Source organism: Pelodiscus sinensis, chromosome 30 (assembly GCF_049634645.1).
Source record: "Pelodiscus sinensis isolate JC-2024 chromosome 30, ASM4963464v1, whole genome shotgun sequence".
Lineage (NCBI taxonomy): Eukaryota > Metazoa > Chordata > Testudines > Trionychidae > Pelodiscus > Pelodiscus sinensis.
The window spans coordinates 5,070,487-5,090,734 of record NC_134740.1 but is presented as its reverse complement, the minus strand read 5'-3'; the positions used below and the strand labels follow the sequence as shown (position 1 = coordinate 5,090,734).

Below are 20,248 nucleotides of genomic sequence, written 5' to 3'. Positions count from 1 at the left end.
TGCGGACACCGCCAGGAACCAGGTCTCGCTGCAGCTCCGCTCGCTGACAGCTGCAAACAGCGCCCCCTAGTGCTGCGCCAGAGAGACTCACAGTGGCACAGAGCGCAGCGCGGGCCTGGCACAAAAAGGGAAGCGGGTTTCATATACAAATGGGGGTGGGGTGTTGATGCCCAGGACTTACACTGATTGGGGCTAGTGGATAAATCCAAGTTTATTCGGTATCAGCCATCAGGTCCCCGAACGCTCCAGCAGGGCGCGATTTTCTCTGCTTAAACAATTAGCAGTGCAGGGCACTTTTGTTCCCCAGAGGGGCATTTAGACAATGGGAGCAAAAACTACCAGGCACCACTGGGAGTTGAACCCAGGATCTCCTGTTTACGAAACAGGCGCTTTAGCCAGCTCAGCCATGGCGCCCGCCTCAAAAGCAAGTTTTCAAATTGTCCGAGACAAAACCTTCACACCCCACAGTAAAGCCATCCCCCATTTCCCTCAGCACGTCCACACCTACTCGAAGAGAAATTCGCATTTACCCACCCGGAGCTCTCAATGGGCCACTTCTGAAGGTATTTGAAGTCCCTGCAGCTTCTTTTGTCACTACTCTAAGAAGCCCTAAGCACCTGCTCTTGCAACCTTAGGGGAGACATGGAAATGAGGTCTCTCCACACAGCAAACAAAGGGTGATTCGAGTCTTCTCTCCTGCTTCCCATATAGAGCTAGTCTCAGCGACCGCCCCCTACCGCAGTGCTGCTTCCTCGCACAAATCCCTTCACACCGCATCCTTGGGAAAGGAGAAATCTCCGCAGAGGCGCCTCCTCGCTTGCGCCCGCCTCTGGGACCATCAATTCTCGTTCCTGTGGCAAAGCCACAAAGGTCTCTGAGATCGCTCCTGTCCCACATGGCTGTTGCCACGCTCTCTCTGTGAGGTCACTGACTCCCTATCTGCCTTCAGCCAATGAGCTGAGGAGCTGGAAATGGCCCTTGTGACGTCTCTGTCACAGCCCCGCTGCCTTGCAGGGCTCGTGTCCTACCGCTGGCCACCCCCCATCGCATGTTTGAGCTGCTCCCCCGTGTGACCCCCGACTCAGAGGAGACTCTAAACGGACACGTCAGTGCAGGGAGGGAGTAGAGATTGCCGGGCCAATGTGAGGTTATTTCGCCAAGAAATTCCCGGGGTGCACCCCTGCCCCTCCTGCAAATGACCCAGCTCTGACTTCCAGAGAGAGGAAGCGGGTCCATTTCCCCCAGTGACTCTGCCCCTGCCCCTGCAATCGCAGCCTCGGGAACACTGGATAATCCGTGACACCCCCGGAGAGCAACGCCCTGCGCTCGGGGATCCCTCCGGGTCCCTTCCACTCCTACGACTCTCTACCGCAGCGTCCATGAGGCACACTTCGATAAACCGGTTTGTCCCTCTCTGGGGTGGAAACCAGCCTCTCTCCCTGCAGCTACAGTTCCTCCCCGAACTTCCCTGTCTCTGGGCACCAACTGGGCATTGTCTGTGTCTGTGTCTGTGTCCATGGCAGGTGCCCGGCACATTGTGGAGCAGCCCGCGAGCCAAGAAAGAGACACCCCCGGTAACAAGGGGCTTCCCATTCAGATGAGGCGTTAGGACACTCCCGTCCACCAGACAGCGCTCCCCGCACAGGGTCCCTCCCCCTGCGAGTGTATCCCCTACAACAGGAAACCCCACCTGCAAATCCCTGACCACAGGCGGCTCCTGGGTCCTAGTGCTAGTGGGTTTCCTGCTCCCTCCGAACTGCCTCTACAGCCCGCTCCTGCAATTCCCTGTCCGCTGAGCTGAGCGCCCGGCCTCTCTGGGGTGTGACGGGGACATCTCCATGTACTGAGCGCTCCCTCCCAACCCCGCCGAGAGGAGCAGGGAGTTACCGCTACAGCAGCCTGTGCGGGAAACACCGACAGTCACCTGGCGCCCTGTGCTGTGAGTTTGCAGATTCTTAAGGTGTCAACAGGAGGAAAAGGACGTGGGCATCCATGTGCAGGAGGGGGAGAAAAGACCGTCAGCCTCGCAGAATCGGTCATTTCATCTCAACGAATCAAGAATTGTAATGTTGTTTAAATGTACTCAGACCCCCTACTCCTAGCCTGTTTCTGCACCCCAGTTCCCTCCCAGATCCTGCACCCCATTCCTATCCTACCTGCATCCCTGTCTGTGCACTTTACCCCTCATTTTTGTCTCTACCCCAGAGCTTAAGGGGGAGTTCCATAAAATCCACTAATTCCAGAACCCCAGAAACGTAAATCTGGTCAATGGGAGGCCCTGAATTTCAGTCCCACCTGTCCCTTCCCGTTGCCTGTGGGGCTGGAGCACCAGAGGAGTGAGGTGTCTCAGTCGAGGACACATCAGTGAGCTTTGGGGGGTTTTGGAGGAGGGTTTTTTTTTGCTTCCCCAAATGACTTTTTTGTGGATCAGTGACCCCCGACCCAAAAAGGGATCCGCACCTCTGCTATAAATAAGGAAAACATTAAAACCTTGAGTGTTGGACATAATATTTTACTTTATTTAAAATGAAGTTTGATAAACTAACATGGTCTCTGAAGGGAGACGTGAGTTCAAATCCCTTCCCTGGCACACCCTTTGTTTTCTATTTGCACAAGTGACCTCATTTCCATGGCTCCTCTGACATTGTAAGAGCGCTTGCTTAAGATTAATCTCAGACTAGTGGCAAGAAAAGGAAATTCAAATACTTTTGGACACTGCGCAGTCGGGGCCGGTAAATTCCGGCTCATTCCCCAGGAGGAAGTTGGCAGGCAGCGCAGCCAGTAGAACAGGAAGCAGCCCGTGTGTGGTAGAGGGGTCAGGGTGCGGCGGTGAGACAAAGGTTTGTGTCACCCCTCCCCATGGGCACCATAAAGAAGGATTCCTAAGGGGTGGGGTTTGTCATCCCGTTCAGTCTGCGGTGCTGACGGCCCAGATCCTGACACCTGCTGCGGGACTGAAATGTTGATCCCTGGTGGCCCCTTCCATGCTGAATTCCCAGCGCCCCCCAGGCTGAAACTCCGAACCCGGTGCAACCCCCTGAGTTTCCAGCACCTCCCCAGACTGTAGCCGTAATCCGCAGTGCCCGCTGAAGTCCCAGCACCCCACACCGCAGACTGAAATCCTCATCTATGATGCCCCCCTGAACCCCCAGCACACACACATGCGGTCCAAGCTGGGAGTGACAAGCCTCCAGAGCCCATGGGCAGAGTTGCGGGGCTCTCTAGCAAGTGCAGCGCAGTCCCCGGTAGAGCCCCACAGCTCTTTGGCTCCCTACTCCCGGCCAGGTCAGAGGCAGGCGCACAAGCCATGGGAATCACTCTCCGTGCCTAGTAAAATCTCCTGTAGGAAAAGTGCCGCGTGTTTATCAGCAGGTGGCGCTTTTGCTGCAAAGGGACGGACTAGCCCAAGGAAGAACCCCCTGCCCGCACATAGGTCGATGCCCTCCCAAAAGGGCTTTTGGAGCCAGGACATTGGCTCCCATATCACGTGGCAAGTGCCAGTCTCTCAATTCCTGTGTGAGGAAACACAGTCACCGCCGGCTTTATTCCTTCCAGGGGTCCAAAAGTGTCAGGATCGTCCCTGTGCCCGGCGCTGCACAGACACCCAGGCCGGATCAGTCTGACTCGGAGACCCAGAAAAAGTCAAGCCCAACCCTCGAAGGAGCAGGGTGGGGCTCTTATGAACAACGGGATATGCAAATGAGGGAGTCAGCGTCCCGTTTAAATCTGTCCTTCCCTCTGCCCAGGCTGCACCAACAGGGACAACCCACAGCCCCCTGTGTCTGGGAAGTGACCAGCCAATCCTGCGCCGACCCATAATCCGTCCCCAGAGAAGTTTCCCCGCCAGCGCCAGGGAACATGAACTTTGTCATCCTGCTATGTTCCGCTGTAACAGTGTGGAAAGGTATTTTCTTCTTCTGAATAACGGGAGGAGAAAATTAAGTTTCTGTGGAGTAGAGACCAATATTTATAACCAGTCTGTTTCCCCAGGTGCCCGGTCCCAGGTGCTGGTGGAGTCCGGAGGGGATGTGAAGAAGCTCGGAGACTCTCTGCGCCTCTCCTGCAAAGCCTCCGGCTTCACCTTCAGCAGCCCTTGGATGGTCTGGGTCCGGCAGGCTCCCGGCAAGGGGCTGGAGTGGGTCGCTTATATCAGTGGCAAGGGGGATGAAATAGATTACCTTAATGCCGTGAAAGGCCGATTCATCATCTCCAGGGACAATTCCAATAACCTGCTCTACCTGCAAATGACCCGCCTGAAGCCCGAGGACACCGCCCGCTATTACTGTGCGAGAGTCACAGCGACACGAAACCTATTGATACTCCTGCAAAAACCCAGGCTGCAGAACCCGCGGCCGCCACGAGGGGGCAGCAGAGACACGAACTACAGGGCGCTGGGCACAGAGTGGAGAACAAGTTTCTGGGGATGAAAGACAAACTCATTGGGGGGATTGTAACCTTTTCGTTGCCTAGCAACGCCCCCGCTTGCGTCACGAGGTCCCGCTGGACCTGGGGGGCAGACATCGCCGGCTGCCTCATCCAGTCCACTTGAGGCGGGAGCCCTGTTCCCACGGCCCGGCTCGCCTTGCAGATCGGGCCCTTTCACTGGTGTAAATCGTGGTTAGTGGGACTCGTCCCCAAGTGGCTCTTTCGCTCTCCCCCACCCCGTCCCACGGACCCCGGCCCAGCAGCTTTTCGGAGGGGGCTCCATGGCTTAGCTGGTTAAAACACCTGCCGTGGAAACGGGGGATCCTGGGCTCAACTCCCAGTGGTGCCCTGGGCCGTTGCTGTTCTCAGCTCCTGCTCTCTTATGTCCCTCTGGTTTGTTAAGGAAAAGGCTGATTGGGGGAGCATTGGACAGAAAGAAACCACAAACCTGGGGCTGGTGAAGAGGCTGCTGGGATGAGCTGGGTCAGGCAGGAGCCCGGGAAGGGGCTGGAGCGGCTGGTTTACTATTACGGCGAGGGGTACAACAATTACTACGCCGCCTCCGTGCAGGGCCGGTTCGCAGCCTCCAAGAACAGCTCCAACTTCCACCTGCAAATGACCATCCTGAGCGCGGAGGACAGCGCCGCGTGTTACTGCGCCAGGGACACAGCGAGGGGAAGCGAATCTGAGCTCGCACAAAAACCTTCCGCTGCAGGGACTGGGCGGGGTTTCCTGGGGGTAGCGCTCAGACCGCGCACAATAACAGGGACAGTGCCCCCTCCCCCGACGGACCCCACGCCCAACTGGGAGGGGGAGACAGGCTCTGCTGAGCCCAGCTCCCTGGGGAGCGCAGGGAGCGGATGCTCAAGGGATGTTTTTCCAGACGCAGAGGGAACAAACAGCTGCATCCGGCCTCGCAGTTCGGTTGCCCCAGTGACTCTCTGCCCAGTGTGAGGCTCCCTCTTCCCAGGGAAGGCAGCGGGGAAGCGGGGCACTTAGGGCAGCCAGGGGGCTAGCGGAGCTCTGAGTTAGGGCCGGTGAGAGGCCGGGTGGGGTCACTGATCCCCAGCCCACTGAGAATTGTCTGGCTCAAACCCCGCCCTTGTGCAGAGGGGCAGCTCCTGCGCACCTGCTGCCTGCGGCATTTCTGGGTGTAGCACAGGGAGAATGCGCAGGGATGGGTCCCTGCCTCTGTTTGTCAGGGGCTGGGAATGGGTAACTGGGGAGGGATCGCTGGACGATTCCCTGTTCTGTTCACTCCCTCAGGGCACCTGCTAATGCCCCACTCACCCGGGCCTTTGGTTTCCCGTGTGAACCCGGGTAATTACCCACCCGTGACTTAGAATCAGTGAGCTAAAGAGGTTAAGAGCCCTAAGTGCCTACATAATTTTTCAGGCTCTGACTCAGTTACTGGGACAGAGTCAGCTGCAGCTGGAGGGGGCCGGAGACATCGCAGCTGTTGAAGAAGCTGGATGTGGCTGGAGCAAGCGACAGGAAATGTGGGTCTGTCCCAGGACTGGACCCACCCCCAGGGCGCTGCCCCCAGCGCTCACCCACAGCTCCAGCGGGGAGGGGCCCTGGCCGCTTGCAGCAAGAGGAGCTGCCAGTCACAGGTCCCCGGAATGCGCCTGCGGCTGGAGAGCGCGCCCCGGGCAAAGGGCGCTACTCTGGAAGTGCTGTGGAGTAACGTCAGAGCGGGGGGAGGAGCGGTGCTGGACAGAACAGCCGGGCGGTGGTCGCTGTGCGTTCCAGCCAGATGCAGCCCCGGGAAAGGTCTCGGTGACTCGGGGCTCCCAGGCTCCCTTCGTGCCGCCAGCAGGTCCCACCAGGGAGATTTGGGGGGCTCCATTGCTGGTTGCACAAGTCTGGACACCTTGACTGGGGCGGCCTCGGAAAGCCCCGTCCCAGAGGAGCGCGACGGTTCTTAGTGCGTGGTCTGTGACGGGAAACTGAGGCTGCGATGCTGGAATCTGCCTCGTGCTCTCGATCTGCTCTCCCGGGGACTCGTTCCGGGGAGGGGACAGGACCCACCGGCGGGACACGGAGCGAGCTGGGGCCAGTGAGTGCCTGGGTGTGTGGCCACGTGCAACGCCTCTTGTCTCCTCACCTCCCAACCCGTCTTGCTGGTTTCCCTTCATTCGCTCGCCCACCCACACACACGCGTGCGCTGGTAGCACTTGAGAAAGGAGCCGGGCGTCTGTCTGCGGGGCTCTGAGCAGCTGAAGGGCCGGGTCTAGGCTCTAAGTTGACAGCGAGTGTCTCGCTCACAGACAGCCAGGGGCGTGGCCTATTCGGATGGGCGGAGCGGTGTTAGCAATTATGCAGATGTCTGTGAGAGTGGTGCATTGTAGGAGTGGGAGAGGGCTGCAGCGCCGGTCCCTAATTTGCAAGCGGGGCTCCGAGTGGGCAGTGGAGACAGAGGCAGGGCTGCTTGAGGCAGCGGGAAGCGTTGTCGGCGGGGTTGTTTGGAGGGGAAAGTGGGTTCCACCGTGATGTGAGAGTTGGGGCGCCTGAGGGCGGGCGGGGGTTGGGTAATACACGCTCATATTTATTTGGCAGGCGGAAATACCGTGATCAAGATCTTGGTTTTCATGGAATGCGGCTCAATTGTATTGAGAGTGCACTGAATTCTACGGTTTTCTCGAATAGGGGAATTTCGATTGTGGGTGACTGCGTGCGCGTTGTTCCTTGTTTTTTGTGGGGAGAAATCACGGACGTCTCCCATGAGTGCTGAGTAAAACCGCAGTTTACTGTCTTTGGCCACAGTTTCAGGTATCTTGGGAGAGTTACTGTGGGCAGCATCCTCTGGCTTCATGCGATAGCTTTGAGGAGCAGAGGGCCAGTGTCTGGGTCCCCAACTGGCTCCCTTATTTTGAATCTCTGACCAGCGCCCCCTGACCCTGTTTTTCATTTGTCCCCCGGAATCAGTTTATCCCTGCGGCCAGTGGACCCTCCCGCGAGGCTGGGGCAGGGGCTCTTAGAACACTCCCGAGCTCAGGTGAGGTTCCAAATAGGCAAAGCCAGGAAGTGGATGATGGCTGCGCCGGACCCGCCATTTTCTGGAGCCGCTCCTTTCTCCGCTGCCTCCCGCCAGCCCTCTGGAGCCCATAGGCTGGATCCCTCCGGTGACGTCAGTCTCACATTTCCATCGCGCTCCCAGAGGCCTCTGCGGCCAGCTGAGGGTTCTGAGCAACACAGAAGAGCCGAACCCCGCAAGCCCGCTGGGTCTGGCTGGGCTGCCGGGGCTCAGGAGGCAGCGGTGCTGGGGCACTTCGTACCCGGCTTCCCGCCACGGTACCGGGCCTCGCCCTAAGCTGGGAGCCCGTAGCCTGCCCCGGGTGATGGCTCCGGGAGCTAGTTTTATTGTCTTTGCGCAGTGGCAATATCGTAGCCAATGAGGTTAATCCGAGGTGCGATTATTGCTAATTGAAAACTTTTCCCAATACTTCGCCGTGACGACTTGAAATACAGTCGGTATCGGCAATTTTTGGTGGCCTCTGCGGAGGCTGGACAGCTTTGTTCAATAAAAGAAAGAATTGGATTCTTTGTATTCGTACTGCTGTTCCTTATTCGTTATATCACCAAGCTTTTTTTTTTGCGTTTTAAGTTCCTTCCGTGATTTCTCATGGTTTAATAGAGGCTTGTACTGAAAGCTCTAAAGCAGCTTTTCATTTTTGATGTTTTGTACAAACTCAGGTTTTCCAGCGTGTTATAAACCGTTTTCTGTGAGAAATGGCTTGATGGACACTTTTCGTTTTATACTGGTTTATGCTCTTATTGCTACATCCCGGTCATTGCTAAAGATAATAAAGACCACCAGACTCAGAATAAATCCCTGGGGAGTCCTACTAGAGACCTCCTTCCAATCTGACATTGTCCCATTAATAGCTACCTTCCCCTAACACTAAACAATTCAGCAGTTGCCATGAGTTCGCTCACAGCGTTATCTGAGGCAGCACCGTCACCTCCTGACCTACACTGACTTTTCCCAAACGTTGTCAAAATCAGTTTTTTAAAAGCTGCAGTTTGTTGCAAATGTGATTGGAAATTATATCTAAAAACACGCCCGCTTTGAAAGCTCGCTCCTTAAAGGTCCCTCATCGCGGGAACCGAACCCTGGATCAGAGACAAAGGCCAGGTCTTCTCCACCAACAGAGGCAAACAGCATTGAGGCTGTCAACAGAAAACTGCGCTTGCCCCGTAACTCCGGACACATGCAAGTGGTTTGTTCGGTAAATTGGTCTCTCACCAAAGCGAATGAAACAAAGCACCTTCCTCTAGACTCTAGATATATACAACTAGAGTCTAGAGCAATGCCTGGACTCAGGGCGGTTCGGTGATTGGCTCTTTCCCCGCAGGCTCTGTGTTGTGTCCAGAACCTCCACTCTCATTAGAACATAAAACCCCTCTGGCCGGAAGGATCGCAAAGACCCTTCACAAGAAACCGCAGGTTGAACCGCCCTGGTCCGGTATCCTTGGGACCTGCTGGGTCAGCTCTGGCCCCCGAGGGAGGGTGCGGGTGGAAGGAGCGGAGCTGGGGGTTCGCCTCCCCCAAGGGGGCTCCACCCACCCCCCACACGCCAGTGCCTGCGGCTCGCCTGGGCAGTTTCAAAGGATCCCGGCGGATTCGTCACAGCAGCTACTGCGGCAGTGGCCAAGCCCCAGGTACATTACATCGTCTGGGGCGCTTGGAGCCCGCCAATCCACAGTGTGTTTGTGCGCATGCTCAGTGCCTAGCGGCGCTCGTGTCTTTGCGGCCTCAGCCATGTTCTTACCAAAGGCAGGTCTGGGGATTCCAATGAACCCGACTTGACTCTGGGTCCCGCGCTGGGCCATGCAGGGGAGTGTGACTCCGCCCCCCATACACCGCTCCCTGCACAGCTGCGTCCCTCCCTTTATACCTGGCGAGGCAACCCGCCTGCAAATCCCTGCCCCGGCAGTTCCTGTGTAAATACGAACCCCGGTTCCAGGAGCCGCAGTCTCTGCCCAGACACAGACCAGCCTCCCTCATTGCTGGATACGGAGAATGGAGCCTCTGCTGCTTCTCCTTTGCCTGCTCGCCGCCCCCCGCTGTGAGTGTCTGTGGGAAAGGAGGGAAATGCGGGGACCGACCCGCAGATTCGTTCTGTGATTCATTCCTCCCTTTGTTTCCCTTTCCGCAGGTGTCCTCTCCCAGGTGCAGCTGGTCCAGACCGGCCCCGGGGCGGTGAAGCCGGGAGCGACCCTCAGTCTCACCTGCAAAGTCTCCGGTGTCTCTGTCAGCAGCTACTATTGGAGCTGGGCCCGGCAGCCCCCCGGGAAAGGGCTGGAGTGGGTCGGGTTTATCTGGGATACAGCGAACGGGGGGACCGCGGAGTATAACTCGGCTTTCAAAGCTCGTGTCACCATCGCCAGGGACACCTCGAAGGAGGAAGTTTATCTCCAGTTGGGCTCCCTGACAGCTGTAGACACCGCCACCTATTACTGTGCGCTATACACGGTGACACGGAGCAAAGCCGGGCCTGGCACAAAAAGGAGAATCGGGTTTCTAAACAGCCAAACAGCTCCAGCGCTCGGTCTGTGCGGGGGCTGGCGATAGGAAAGACAGGGCGTTGCAACCCCCGCATCTCCCCTGTATCCCCCTTCCCCTCCACTCCTTCCCTAAGAAATTCCCAACCCTCCGCTTCCTTGTTTTTCTTCCTGAAAAGTCACCGGAGCCGGGGGAGGGTTTGGGGTAGCTCAGGCTTTGGACACGGAGCCCGGGATTAGGGGGCAGGACGGAGCCCAAGCCTTTCTCTGTTGGTACTGCTGCTGCCCGTCCCTTCCCTGCCCCTCGCTGTCACAAGCCAGGTGTGAGCAGCAATCAGTTGGTAGCAGGTAGATGCGGTGGCTGGAGACGCCGAGCTGGATCGGGAGGGCGCTGACACGTTGAAGTCCCCTTTTTGCTGCTTCTGTCTCCTAGGACACCGCCCGCTATTACTGCGCCGGGCACACAGCGAGTAGAAAGCTGCCCAGCCCAGAACACAAACCGAGCTGCAGTGGGAACCGCTCTGCCAGCGCCCGGCAGGGGGCAGCAGCGACTCGCAGTTCCAGGCTGTTCTGTCCGGTCAGCGCAGGGATCGGTGTGAAAGGGCAGGTCGGTGCCAGAGCAGCGGATGAATATTTCGGGAACTCTCTGTGTTCTAGGGTGTGACGTAGTGGGGGTGCCTGGCTGGTTTCTATGCTACTGGCTCTGGGGTAACCCCCACTGGCTGCCGTGGGTACCACGACCCAGCAAAACAGGATGAGTCACTATGCAAACCAGTATGGCCAGACACCCCCCATGGAGAGGAACAAAGGAAGGTGGAATGCTGCCCTGGCTGGGGGGGCAGGGCTGGAAGAGAGTTAGTTGGTGGCTGGGAGCATGGAGGAGACAGCCTAGGGAAAGGGGCTGGAGTTTAGGGGCCCAGTCTCCCCCCCAACTCAAGGGGGTCTGAGGCATCCTAGCCCAGCTCTGTGACCAGATTACATCTGTGCTGTGCTGTATCCTGGAGAGACAATAAACTTCCTCTATTCCACCGGCTGGTGCAGTCTGTTTGTGCCATTTCGGGGTGCGAGAGACGGGGGACCCCCAACGCGCCGTCACATAGGGACACGAGACAAATATTCCCGCAGGTTTCCCGCAGCCAGTGACACCGCTGAGAGCAGAGTGCAACGTGCAGCCAGAGACTGAGAACTGGACTGAAATGTAAAATTGTCCCGCCCAGAGCCGGGTTTTGGAAAATTCTTCCATGCTTCCCTGAATCGAGGCCAAAGCCATTGCACTGGGGGCCCGTGAAATCCTTTGCGTCCCTGAAAATCGCCCCTGACCTGCTACCTCCCCTGAAAGATGCGGAATATCCCGGCCCCGGGCTGCTGGGAGGTTTCAGATCATCTCTGCGACAGCTCGCCTTCCCTGAGCTACTGCTGAGCACTGTGTCTGAGCGCGGTGCCCCGCCCGAGAGCGCTGCCCCAGTCCCCAGCTTATCCATGAGCAGGTCACATAGGGATACAGAGATTTAATCACAGTCATTAAGTGTTTCATAAAATCTCCTGCCAGCTCCACCTCCCCGACCTTAACACTCTGTCCTGTCCCCAGAAATCCCACCCCGCTCACAGAAACCCAACCGGCGCTGTTCTGGGTCCCTGCAGCATCCTAGCCAAGAGGTCACGTTGCTCCCTGGGGGTGACTTTTGCAGTTACTGGGTTGTCGAGGTCATTGTCACACAGACCCCATTGGCCTGAGGCCTTTGGCACTGCAGGTGGGAGTCCCCCACTCGGAGCTGAGTCCCGCCCATCGAGTCCATATGGCAGCCCATCAAGTACCGATTGGTCCTCCTGTCCCTAGGTCCCGGTCCCGGGATCGCTCCTTTCCGCAAGCTGCAGCCCTCGGGCCCTGCTTGCACCAGGTCTCGCGGGATTTGAAGAGGAGATTCAGGCTCCTTCATGGACTGAGCCTCGCACCGCCGAACGCAGCGATGCCGGGTCACCAGGAACCTCTCCGACCGAACACCTGGAAACCTCTGGTCTGTAGCTGCCTGGGGAATCAGACAGGCACCGAGCGGGATACCCAGAATTATCTGGGTGTCTAAATCCCATAGAGCTCAGAACTGGCTGGGTGTTCTTAAAGGTCACTAAGCACAAACCTGTTTCTTTATGGTCCCCGATACGTAAAGGCCCAGGCCCGGTAGATAGCCCGACAGTTCGGTGTCCAAATTGCAGCAAAGCAGAAAGAAATGAAATTTCTGTTCCTAACTCCCTTAGGTCACGAGACTTTTTAAGGGCCCGGTCTGAGCTGTGGCATGGTACAAGCCAGAGAGCGGTGCCGGTCTGAGACTCTCAGCCTGGCTGGCCCTGCGCTCCCCAGTGACTCCCCATTGCCCGTTACACCTTGGCCATGAGCTCGCACCCCGTTCCCTGCAGTGATGCGGAACCTTCCAGGCGGAGGTGCCGGGCAGGGCGGGGACCCTCCGTCCCCTTCCTACCGAGGGGTCTGATTCAATCTCTGGCTTGCCAAGGAGCCATAGAAACAAACCCACATGCAGGGCAATACTTGTGGGTGTGACCCTGTAACGTAGTGGGGGTACCTGGCTGGTTTCTATGCTGCTGGCTCTGGGGTAACCCCCACTGGCTGCCGGGGGTACCACAACCCAGCAAAACAGGATGAGTCACTATGCAAACCAGTATGGCCAGACACCCCCCATGGAGAGGAACAAAGGAAGGTGGAATGCTGCCCTGGCTGGGGGGCAGGGCTGGAAGAGAGTTAGTTAGTTGCTGTCTGAGAGCATGGAGGAGACAGCCTAGAGAAAGGGGCTGGAGTTTAGGGACCCAGTCCCCCCCATCTCAAGGGGGCCTGAGGCATCCTAGCCCAGCTCTGTGACCAGACTACATCTGTGCTGTGCTGTATCCTGGAGAGGCAATAAACTTCCTCTATTCCACCGGCTGGTGCAGTCTGTTTGTGCCATTTCGGGGTGCAGGAGACGGGGGACCCCCAATGTGCCATCACAGACCCAGCCCCCAGTCCAGGGGCCCTTCATACACCGCAAAGGATCCAGGCACATTTCGGGCGGACACTTGTTTCAAGCCAAGGGGTCCAGAGACACTTTCCAAACGGCCCCCGCCCCGCAGCCCCTGCCGGGTCTGTTGCCCTTCGCCCCTCGCCATGTTCTGCGCAGGGAGATTCCTTCCCTCGCTCGCTGCCCGCTCCGGGGCGCTAGACAATGAGCGGTCACGTAACCTATGGAGTGTTTGCGCCGGGCACCTGACGGGGGTTTTTTGTGTTCGCAGGTGCCCGGTGCGAGGTGGAGCTGGTGGGACCTGGGGGCGGAGTCACAAGTCCAGGAGGGTCCCTCAGAAGCTCCGCAAATCCTCCGGGTTCACCTGCACCCACTACTGGATGCTTTGGGTGCTTCAGGCTCCCGGGAACGGACCGCAATGCGTCGCCCGGATCAGGAGATTCATAAACAATCCATTACACAGACTTGGTCAAAGGGCCGTTCACCATCGCCAGAGACAATCCCAACAACCTGCCGCTCCTGCACATGACCCGCCCGAAGCCCAAAGACACCGCCCGGCATCACTGTGCCATACGCAGTAGTCAGGGGAGACGTTGCTTTGTGCTTATCGTGGCGTAGTGGTGGTGCTGTCTGCTCTGTGACCCGGGTCCCCCTGCGCTATGATGGGAGATTCTCACTGACTCTCCCAAATGTGTATTAACCCAGACACCCAGGCTCAGCCTCCCAGGGAGGGAGACAAAGGGAGGAAGGCGGAGACCAGCACCTGGCTGGGGGGCAAGGCTGGAAGAGGGTTTTAGTTTTTGGCTGGAATCATAGAGGAGGCAGCCTAGGCAAGGGGCTGGGATTTAGGGGCCCAGGCTCCCCCATCTCAAGGGGGCTGAGGCATCAGAGGCCTGGCCCTGTAACTGGATTACATCTGTGCTGTGCCCTGGAGAAGCAATAAACTCCGTCTGTACTACTGCATGGTGGAGTCTGTTCGCGGCACTAGTGGGGTGAAAGAGGCGGGGGAACCCGACGCGCCGCCACACTTATGCCAAGTCACAGGGCGCACAGACATTGCCAGACACCCGGTGAATTGTTTCAAAGCGAACTCCCTCCCCCTCCCCTTGCCTCTGCAGGGACACAAGTGACCAAGCAACGCGAAGCTAAAAGGCCGAAGAGGGGGAATCGCTTCTGTGGTTACTGAAGGGACCGATCCGCACGGGGGCAGCAAAGTGTCACGTTCGATTCGGAAACGTTTCTGCCCAGAGATAGACTCGGGGAATAATCAGCGGAAATTATCGGCCTCAGCGCTGGAGGCTGGGTTGGCTCTTCAGCGCGAGGCTCTGCCCAGCCGGATCCCTTCCCGTTCCGCACGAGTTCGGTGCCCAGCGCCCCTGGGAAGTTCGGAGATCGCTGCTCACAGGGAGATTTCCCCACTGGAGAGTGCCGGTGTTCACACATCCCTGGATTCTGTGTTGTGTCAGTTTCACCCATTGGGTGTGACATTGTGACAGCCCGACACTGGGCACCTTCACATTCAGCTTCACCAATTGTCCCTTAGCTCACACGCCCCCCCCTCCCCCCGGTTAGAAATCAGGGTCCAAATTCCATAGCGCTGCTCTGGCCTCCTCCGTGGCTGTGTCCCTCCCAAGTCTGAGGCCATTTATTTGTCCAGGCTGGCAACGCCGCAGTTTCGTCAAACGATGTAGCCCCGCCCACATGCAAATGAAGTAGGAAAACTGCCTGATAAAGAACAGCCGGGGGGCCTCGCCAACAGGCGGCGGGTTTCCTGCTTTGCAGCACACAAGGTGGTGGAGAAGAATGGAAATGACCGGTCTGGGGTTCTGTCTCTTTCTGGCGGTTGTCTCAGGTAAGGGGATGGATGCAGCAGGTGTCTGCTGGGCACAGCTGGGCTGGGAGAGCAAAGAGCAGGAGGCTGCACTTGACCTTCTGAGGTCTCTTCCAGATCTATGGTTCTGTGATTCTAAGAAGGTTTCAAGCTGAAGATGTAGGAGGTGGATCAGGAACTCTGGATTCTAAATCCCAGCTCTGAGCACAGCACATGGGATGGGATTTCAAAGTCAAATTTTCATTATTTTGTGCCAGGAATCCCGTACACAGCTTTGAAACCCCTCCAGCCCAGTTCATGCCTCAGTTTCCCTTTGCAAAAGGCTGTAACTTCACATCCCTCCTGCACAGGAATATGATGTGGACAGATTCGTTCTGACAAAAAGGCCGATCAGAGACTGCCTGGACAGGGCAAGACAAGGGTTTGGATAAGGCTGGGAAGAGGAGGAATAGAAGGGAATTAACGGCATGTTTATTGTCTTTTTATTCACAGGTGTCAGCTCCCAGGTCCAGCTGACCCAGTCTGGGGCCGAAATCAAGAAGCCCGGAGAGTCCGTGAAGCTGACATGTAAAACCTCCGGCTACACCTTCACCAGCTATTGGATCCACTGGGTCCGGCAGGCTCCCGGGAAGGGCCTGGAGTGGGTCGGAGGGATCTATCCTGGCAGTGGTAGCACTGAGTATGCACCGACCTTCCAGGGGCGATTCACCATCACCAGGGACAACTCCATAACCACGGCCTGGCTACAGCTGGGCAGCCTGCGAGCGGATGACACCGCCACGTATTACTGCGCTCGGGATACACAGTGACACAAACCGCATCTACAGCCCTTCAAAAACCCCAGTGAGAGAACCCAAGGCTCCTGCTAGTTTCTCACTCACCGGGACTCTGGTAATCCTTCCCCTTCCCACCAGTGACTTAGAATCAGAGACAGCTAAAGAGGTTTAGAGCCCTAAGTGCCTAAATCACTTTCCAGGCTAGGACTCAGTTCCTGGGACACAGTCAGCTCCAGCTGGAGGGGACCGGAGCCATCGCAGCCGCTGGAGAAGCTGGATGTGGTTGGAGCAAGCGGCAGGAAATGTGGGTCTGGCCCAGGAGCAGACCCTGCCCCCGCCGCTAACCCACAGCTCCAGCGGGGGAGGGACCCTGGCTGCGACGCCTTTTAGCCAACCCCGCAGGGAGCGAGGGGACGGGTCAGTCACAGGCTCCTAGAACGCGCCGGCTTCATTCCATCCAGGGTTCCGAAAGTGTCAGGAGGATCCCAGAGACACAGGACGGGTCAGTTCGACTCCTGCGTTCGGAGCCCAAAGGCAAGTCCAGCACTTCAGTGGCAGAAGCAGCGCGGGGCTCTTATAAGCAGTTGGGTATGCAAATGAGGGAGTCAGCGTCTCGTTTAAATCTCTTCCTCCCCCTGGTTTTGATGCTCCCGCAGGGGCAACCCGCAGCCCCCTCGATCTGGACATTGACCAGCCAGTCCCTGGAGAACTTTCCCCGCCAGTACCAGGGAGCATGATGCTTTTGCTCCTTCCATGTTTCGCTGTAGCGGCTTGGGAAGGTGTTTTCTTCCTCTGAGTAATTGCAAAAGAATGTTAAATTCACCTTACAGCTTGAGTGGATACCAGTGTTCATACTCGGGCTGTGTTCCCAGGTGCCCGGTCCCAGATGCAGCTGGTGGAGTCCGGAGGGGATGTGAAGAAGCCCGGAGACTCTCTGCGCCTCTCCTGCAAAGGCTCCGGCTTCGCCTTTCGTGAAGCACCATCCCTGCCCGGGTCCCTGCTACTCCAGAAAATCCAGCTAACTCGCTCTTCCTTATACAGTGCGGGGCGGGGCGGGGCGGGGCGGGGCTCCTGGGGATCCCACCGTGCGCACCGGGGGCGCGGCGGCCGGGTTGAGACTTGGGAGTCAGACGCAGGGATTGGTTCCTGGCTCTGTCACTCCGCTGTTGCTGGGAGACTCCCTGGCACGATCCGTGTCTCTATTTCTCGCCGCCCCTTTTTCTTAGGGCGGATGGGGTTGCAAAGCTGAACAAAAGATCCTGGATTCGCAGTTCTTCTCCATTGGGGCAACCGAACCCCTTAGGCGCCTTTGGAAACATCCCAGCTTGGGGCGGCGGTTGTTCCCGCTCTGAAATGGTGAGTTCCGGTCCGCTTGCTAGGGCGGGTGTGTTGGATCGAAGCGTCTCCATCCTTCCCCCGCCACCTCCCTTATTTTCCGATCCCCGAGCCACTTTCTGGTCGTCTCTTTGCACCACAGCCCCGTATGGGGGCGGGCCCGGCACAGCCCTTATGGGATGTGTTGGCGCCCAGGACCAGGAACACCCACTGTGCCAGGCACAGAGAGAAACCCCATTCACCGCCGTTCCAAAAGGAGAAGCGGTTTCCTCCTGCCGGTGCAGACATTCGCTTATAGCACTGACCAGCAGCGACCTCATTGCGCCGCTATTGTCCTCACACTCGTCTTTCCGGCACCCCGCTGCGGTGGCAGGGAATTCGGACACCCCCTTCCCCTTGAGGTCTGATGGGTTCTGAGCATTCGCCTAGCGGGGCTGCCTGCCGAGTGCAACCCACAGGCTGTTCTCCCTTTGGGGGAGCGACTTTCATTGCCTTGGGGTGTCTGTGGCCGCTGGGATCAAAATGCTGGCTGTGTCCTCAAAATGCTACAGGAGTCACGTGACTATAATAACAGTAACACACGTGGCCCCGCATTGAGGGGCCAGAGCTAGTTACAGCGCCACGACCAGTGGCGGAGATTCCCAGCCTGTGGAAATACGCACAATTGCATCGGCTCGGACTAAACTGCCCTGGTTTGTGCCGGCTGGAAATCTGGCCCCATTGGCGAGAGCCTGATTCGCACCAGCTCGGAATCTGGCCCCATTGGTTCAATTGGTTCTGTGAACAGCTGATTCCATTGGATGGCTCCTCCCACCGATGTCAGTGCAGCTACACTATTAGCATAAACTGAAACCTTCGCATGCCAGTGGCCGCCTCCCCTTTTCGGGGCGGGCCCAGAGCCCAGCGCCTCTCTGGGTACCTTAACGGGACCGGGGTTGATAAAGTTTGCAGCTGCGCGGCTCCCGGTCAGGGGAGCCAGAGAGGGGGGCGGGGTACCGGGCATCAAGGCCAGACCTGATATGGGAAACTGTCCTAGAACCATAGAGCTGGAAGAGAGCTCAGGAGGTCACCGAGTCCAGCCCCCTGCCCAAGCCAGGACCAATCCCAACTAAATCAACCCAGGCAGAGTTTTGTCAAGACCAAACTTAAAAATCTCTAGTGATGGAGACTAAACCACCTCCCTAGGTAACCCATCCCAGTTCTTCCCCACCCTCCTAGTAACGAGTTTTTCCTAATATCCAACATAGACCTCCCCCCGAAGTAACCTGAGACCATTGCTCCATTTCTGCCATCTGCCCCCACTGAGAACAGCCTCTCTCCATTCTCTTTGAAACCTCCCTTCAGGAAGCTGAAGGCTGTAATCAAATTCCCCCTTCTCTTCTGAACACTAAACAAGCACGAATCCCTCAGTTTCTCCACATGTGTTCCAGACCCCTAATCTTCAATGCCGCAACATCCTTTATATGAGGGAGGGGAGCAGAACAGGACACAATACTCCAGATCTGGCCTCGCCAGAGCCAAATAAAGGGGAATAATCACTTCTCTAGATCTGCTGGCAATGCTCCTCCCAACACACCCCAATATGCCGTTAGCCTTCTTGGCTACAAGGGCACCTTGTGGACTCAAATCCATCTTCTCATCCACTGTAATCCCCAGGTCCTTTTCTGTAGAACTGCTACTTAGCCATTCCAACCCCAGCCTGTAACAGTGCTTGGAATTCTTCCGTGCCAAGTGCAGGACTCAGCACTTTTCCTTGTTGAACCTCATCAAATTTCTTTTGGCCCAATCCTCTAATCTGTGCTGGTCACTCTGGACCCTATCTCTGCCCTCCAGTGTATCTACCTCGCCCCCTAGCTTAGTGTCATCTGCAAACTTGCCGATGGTGGAATCCATTCCCTCATCCAGGTCATTAATAAAGATGTTGAACAAAAAGATGTTGAACAAAAGATGTTGAATAAAGATGTAGAACTAACTGATCCTTGGGGCACTCTGCCAGAAACCAACGGCCAACCTGACATGAAGGCTTGATCACTACCAGTCCACTGACATACTCCCCAGCTTTCTATGGACCTCACAGTCCATTTTCAATCCATAGTTCTTTAAAGTGTTGGCAAAAATATTGTGGGAGACCGTATCAAAAGCTTTGCTGAACTCGAGGTATTGGTGTCTGGGGCCATTTCTCTAAGGGGCCGGCAGAGCGCACACTGGCTGGCTGTGGATGGGAGAAGAGACAGTTTCAGACAAACCCCCCAGCCAAGGGCCTGGTAACAGCAGCTGGAAGGCTTCGCTTCACATCACCCAGCAGGGCGGAAGGAAACCACAGGGTAGGCGGGCTCTGGCTCACACTAGGGTAAATCTCTGGGGGTCGTGGAGTAGGGTGGCCTTAGGTTCCCCAGGTCTGGCCTATAACAAGGCACCTCTGGGAGTTGAACCCAGCGCCCCTGTTTACTAGGCAGGAAGCCAGGGTGCCCTCTGAGAAACCGCTTTAAAACTGTTCTACTTTCTGGGACTGACAACTCCTGCAAATGCCCCCGTGCGGCCCTTTCCCCCCGACTTCCAGCCCGTGCGGTGTCCGGCTGTCTGGGCACAGAGAGCTGCAGCTCAGTGACACAGGCTCTGACATGCGCATCCCCCGCAGCCACAGTGGCTGTAGAGTGGCCACTTGCAGCTGCCTTCCGAGCGGAGTTTGCCTGGAGCGCGTTCTATGGACCACGCGTCTCCTCCGAGCTCCAGCAGGGGCCGCTAAACCTGCTTCTGTGTTGCCCGGGCAACACAACACGTAAACCCTCCCCCCCCCCCCACACACAAACTGTCTGACCAAACCCCGCTAACACCAATGAAATTGTTCTGTTCCTCACAACCGAATCCCAGGCAACTCCTAGACATGAATGGCGAGCTAAGTGACGTCATTTCTCCTTCTCCTCTCAGCGCTGTAAGAGCCCATCGGGTCCCCCGCGCTGTGCCAGGCGCTGCACAAACACACCGGGAGGGGGGAGGAGACTCCTTCTGCCGGACACTCCATGGCAGTGACTCGGATCGTTCAGGGAAGGCGTTTGTGTCTCTGATAAGCAGGGGAATATGCAAATAGCGGTGACCGGTGACTGCTTATATCGGTAGAACAGGTTACCTTTCTGTCCCATCAGCTACTCGGCTGGACCATGGTACAGGCAGCAGCCAGTGGGGGTCACCCACAGCCCAAGCCTAGCAACCAGCAAGGTACCCACACTACTTCACAACTATATGCTGCCTTGATGCGGTGAAAGGCCGATTCACCATCTCCAGGGTCAACTCCAACAGCCTGCTGCACCTGCAAATGACCGGCCTGAAGCCGGAGGGACACACAGTGAGAAGAAGCGGGTGTGAGTCAC

At 57.2% G+C, this 20,248-nt stretch overlaps 2 non-coding genes and 1 gene segment (V, D, J or C); 2 read left to right on the top strand and 1 right to left on the bottom strand.

Annotated features, from left to right (window-relative positions):
• Positions 1-340: 340 nt before the first annotated feature.
• TRNAT-CGU (transfer RNA threonine (anticodon CGU)) lies at positions 341-414 on the bottom strand. Its single transcript has one exon. It is a non-coding gene; the product is annotated as a tRNA-Thr (tRNA).
• Positions 415-7,790: 7,376 nt separating this feature from the next.
• Positions 7,791-7,931, top strand: LOC142821417 (U4 spliceosomal RNA). The gene has a single exon (XR_012898191.1). It is a non-coding gene; the product is annotated as a U4 spliceosomal RNA (small nuclear RNA).
• Positions 7,932-14,676: 6,745 nt separating this feature from the next.
• On the top strand, positions 14,677-16,517 carry LOC102457788 (immunoglobulin heavy variable 5-51-like). The segment is given in 2 exon segments: positions 14,677-14,790; positions 15,262-16,517. Coding segments are annotated over 2 exon segments (366 nt in total).
• The last annotated feature ends 3,731 nt before the right edge of the window (positions 16,518-20,248 follow it).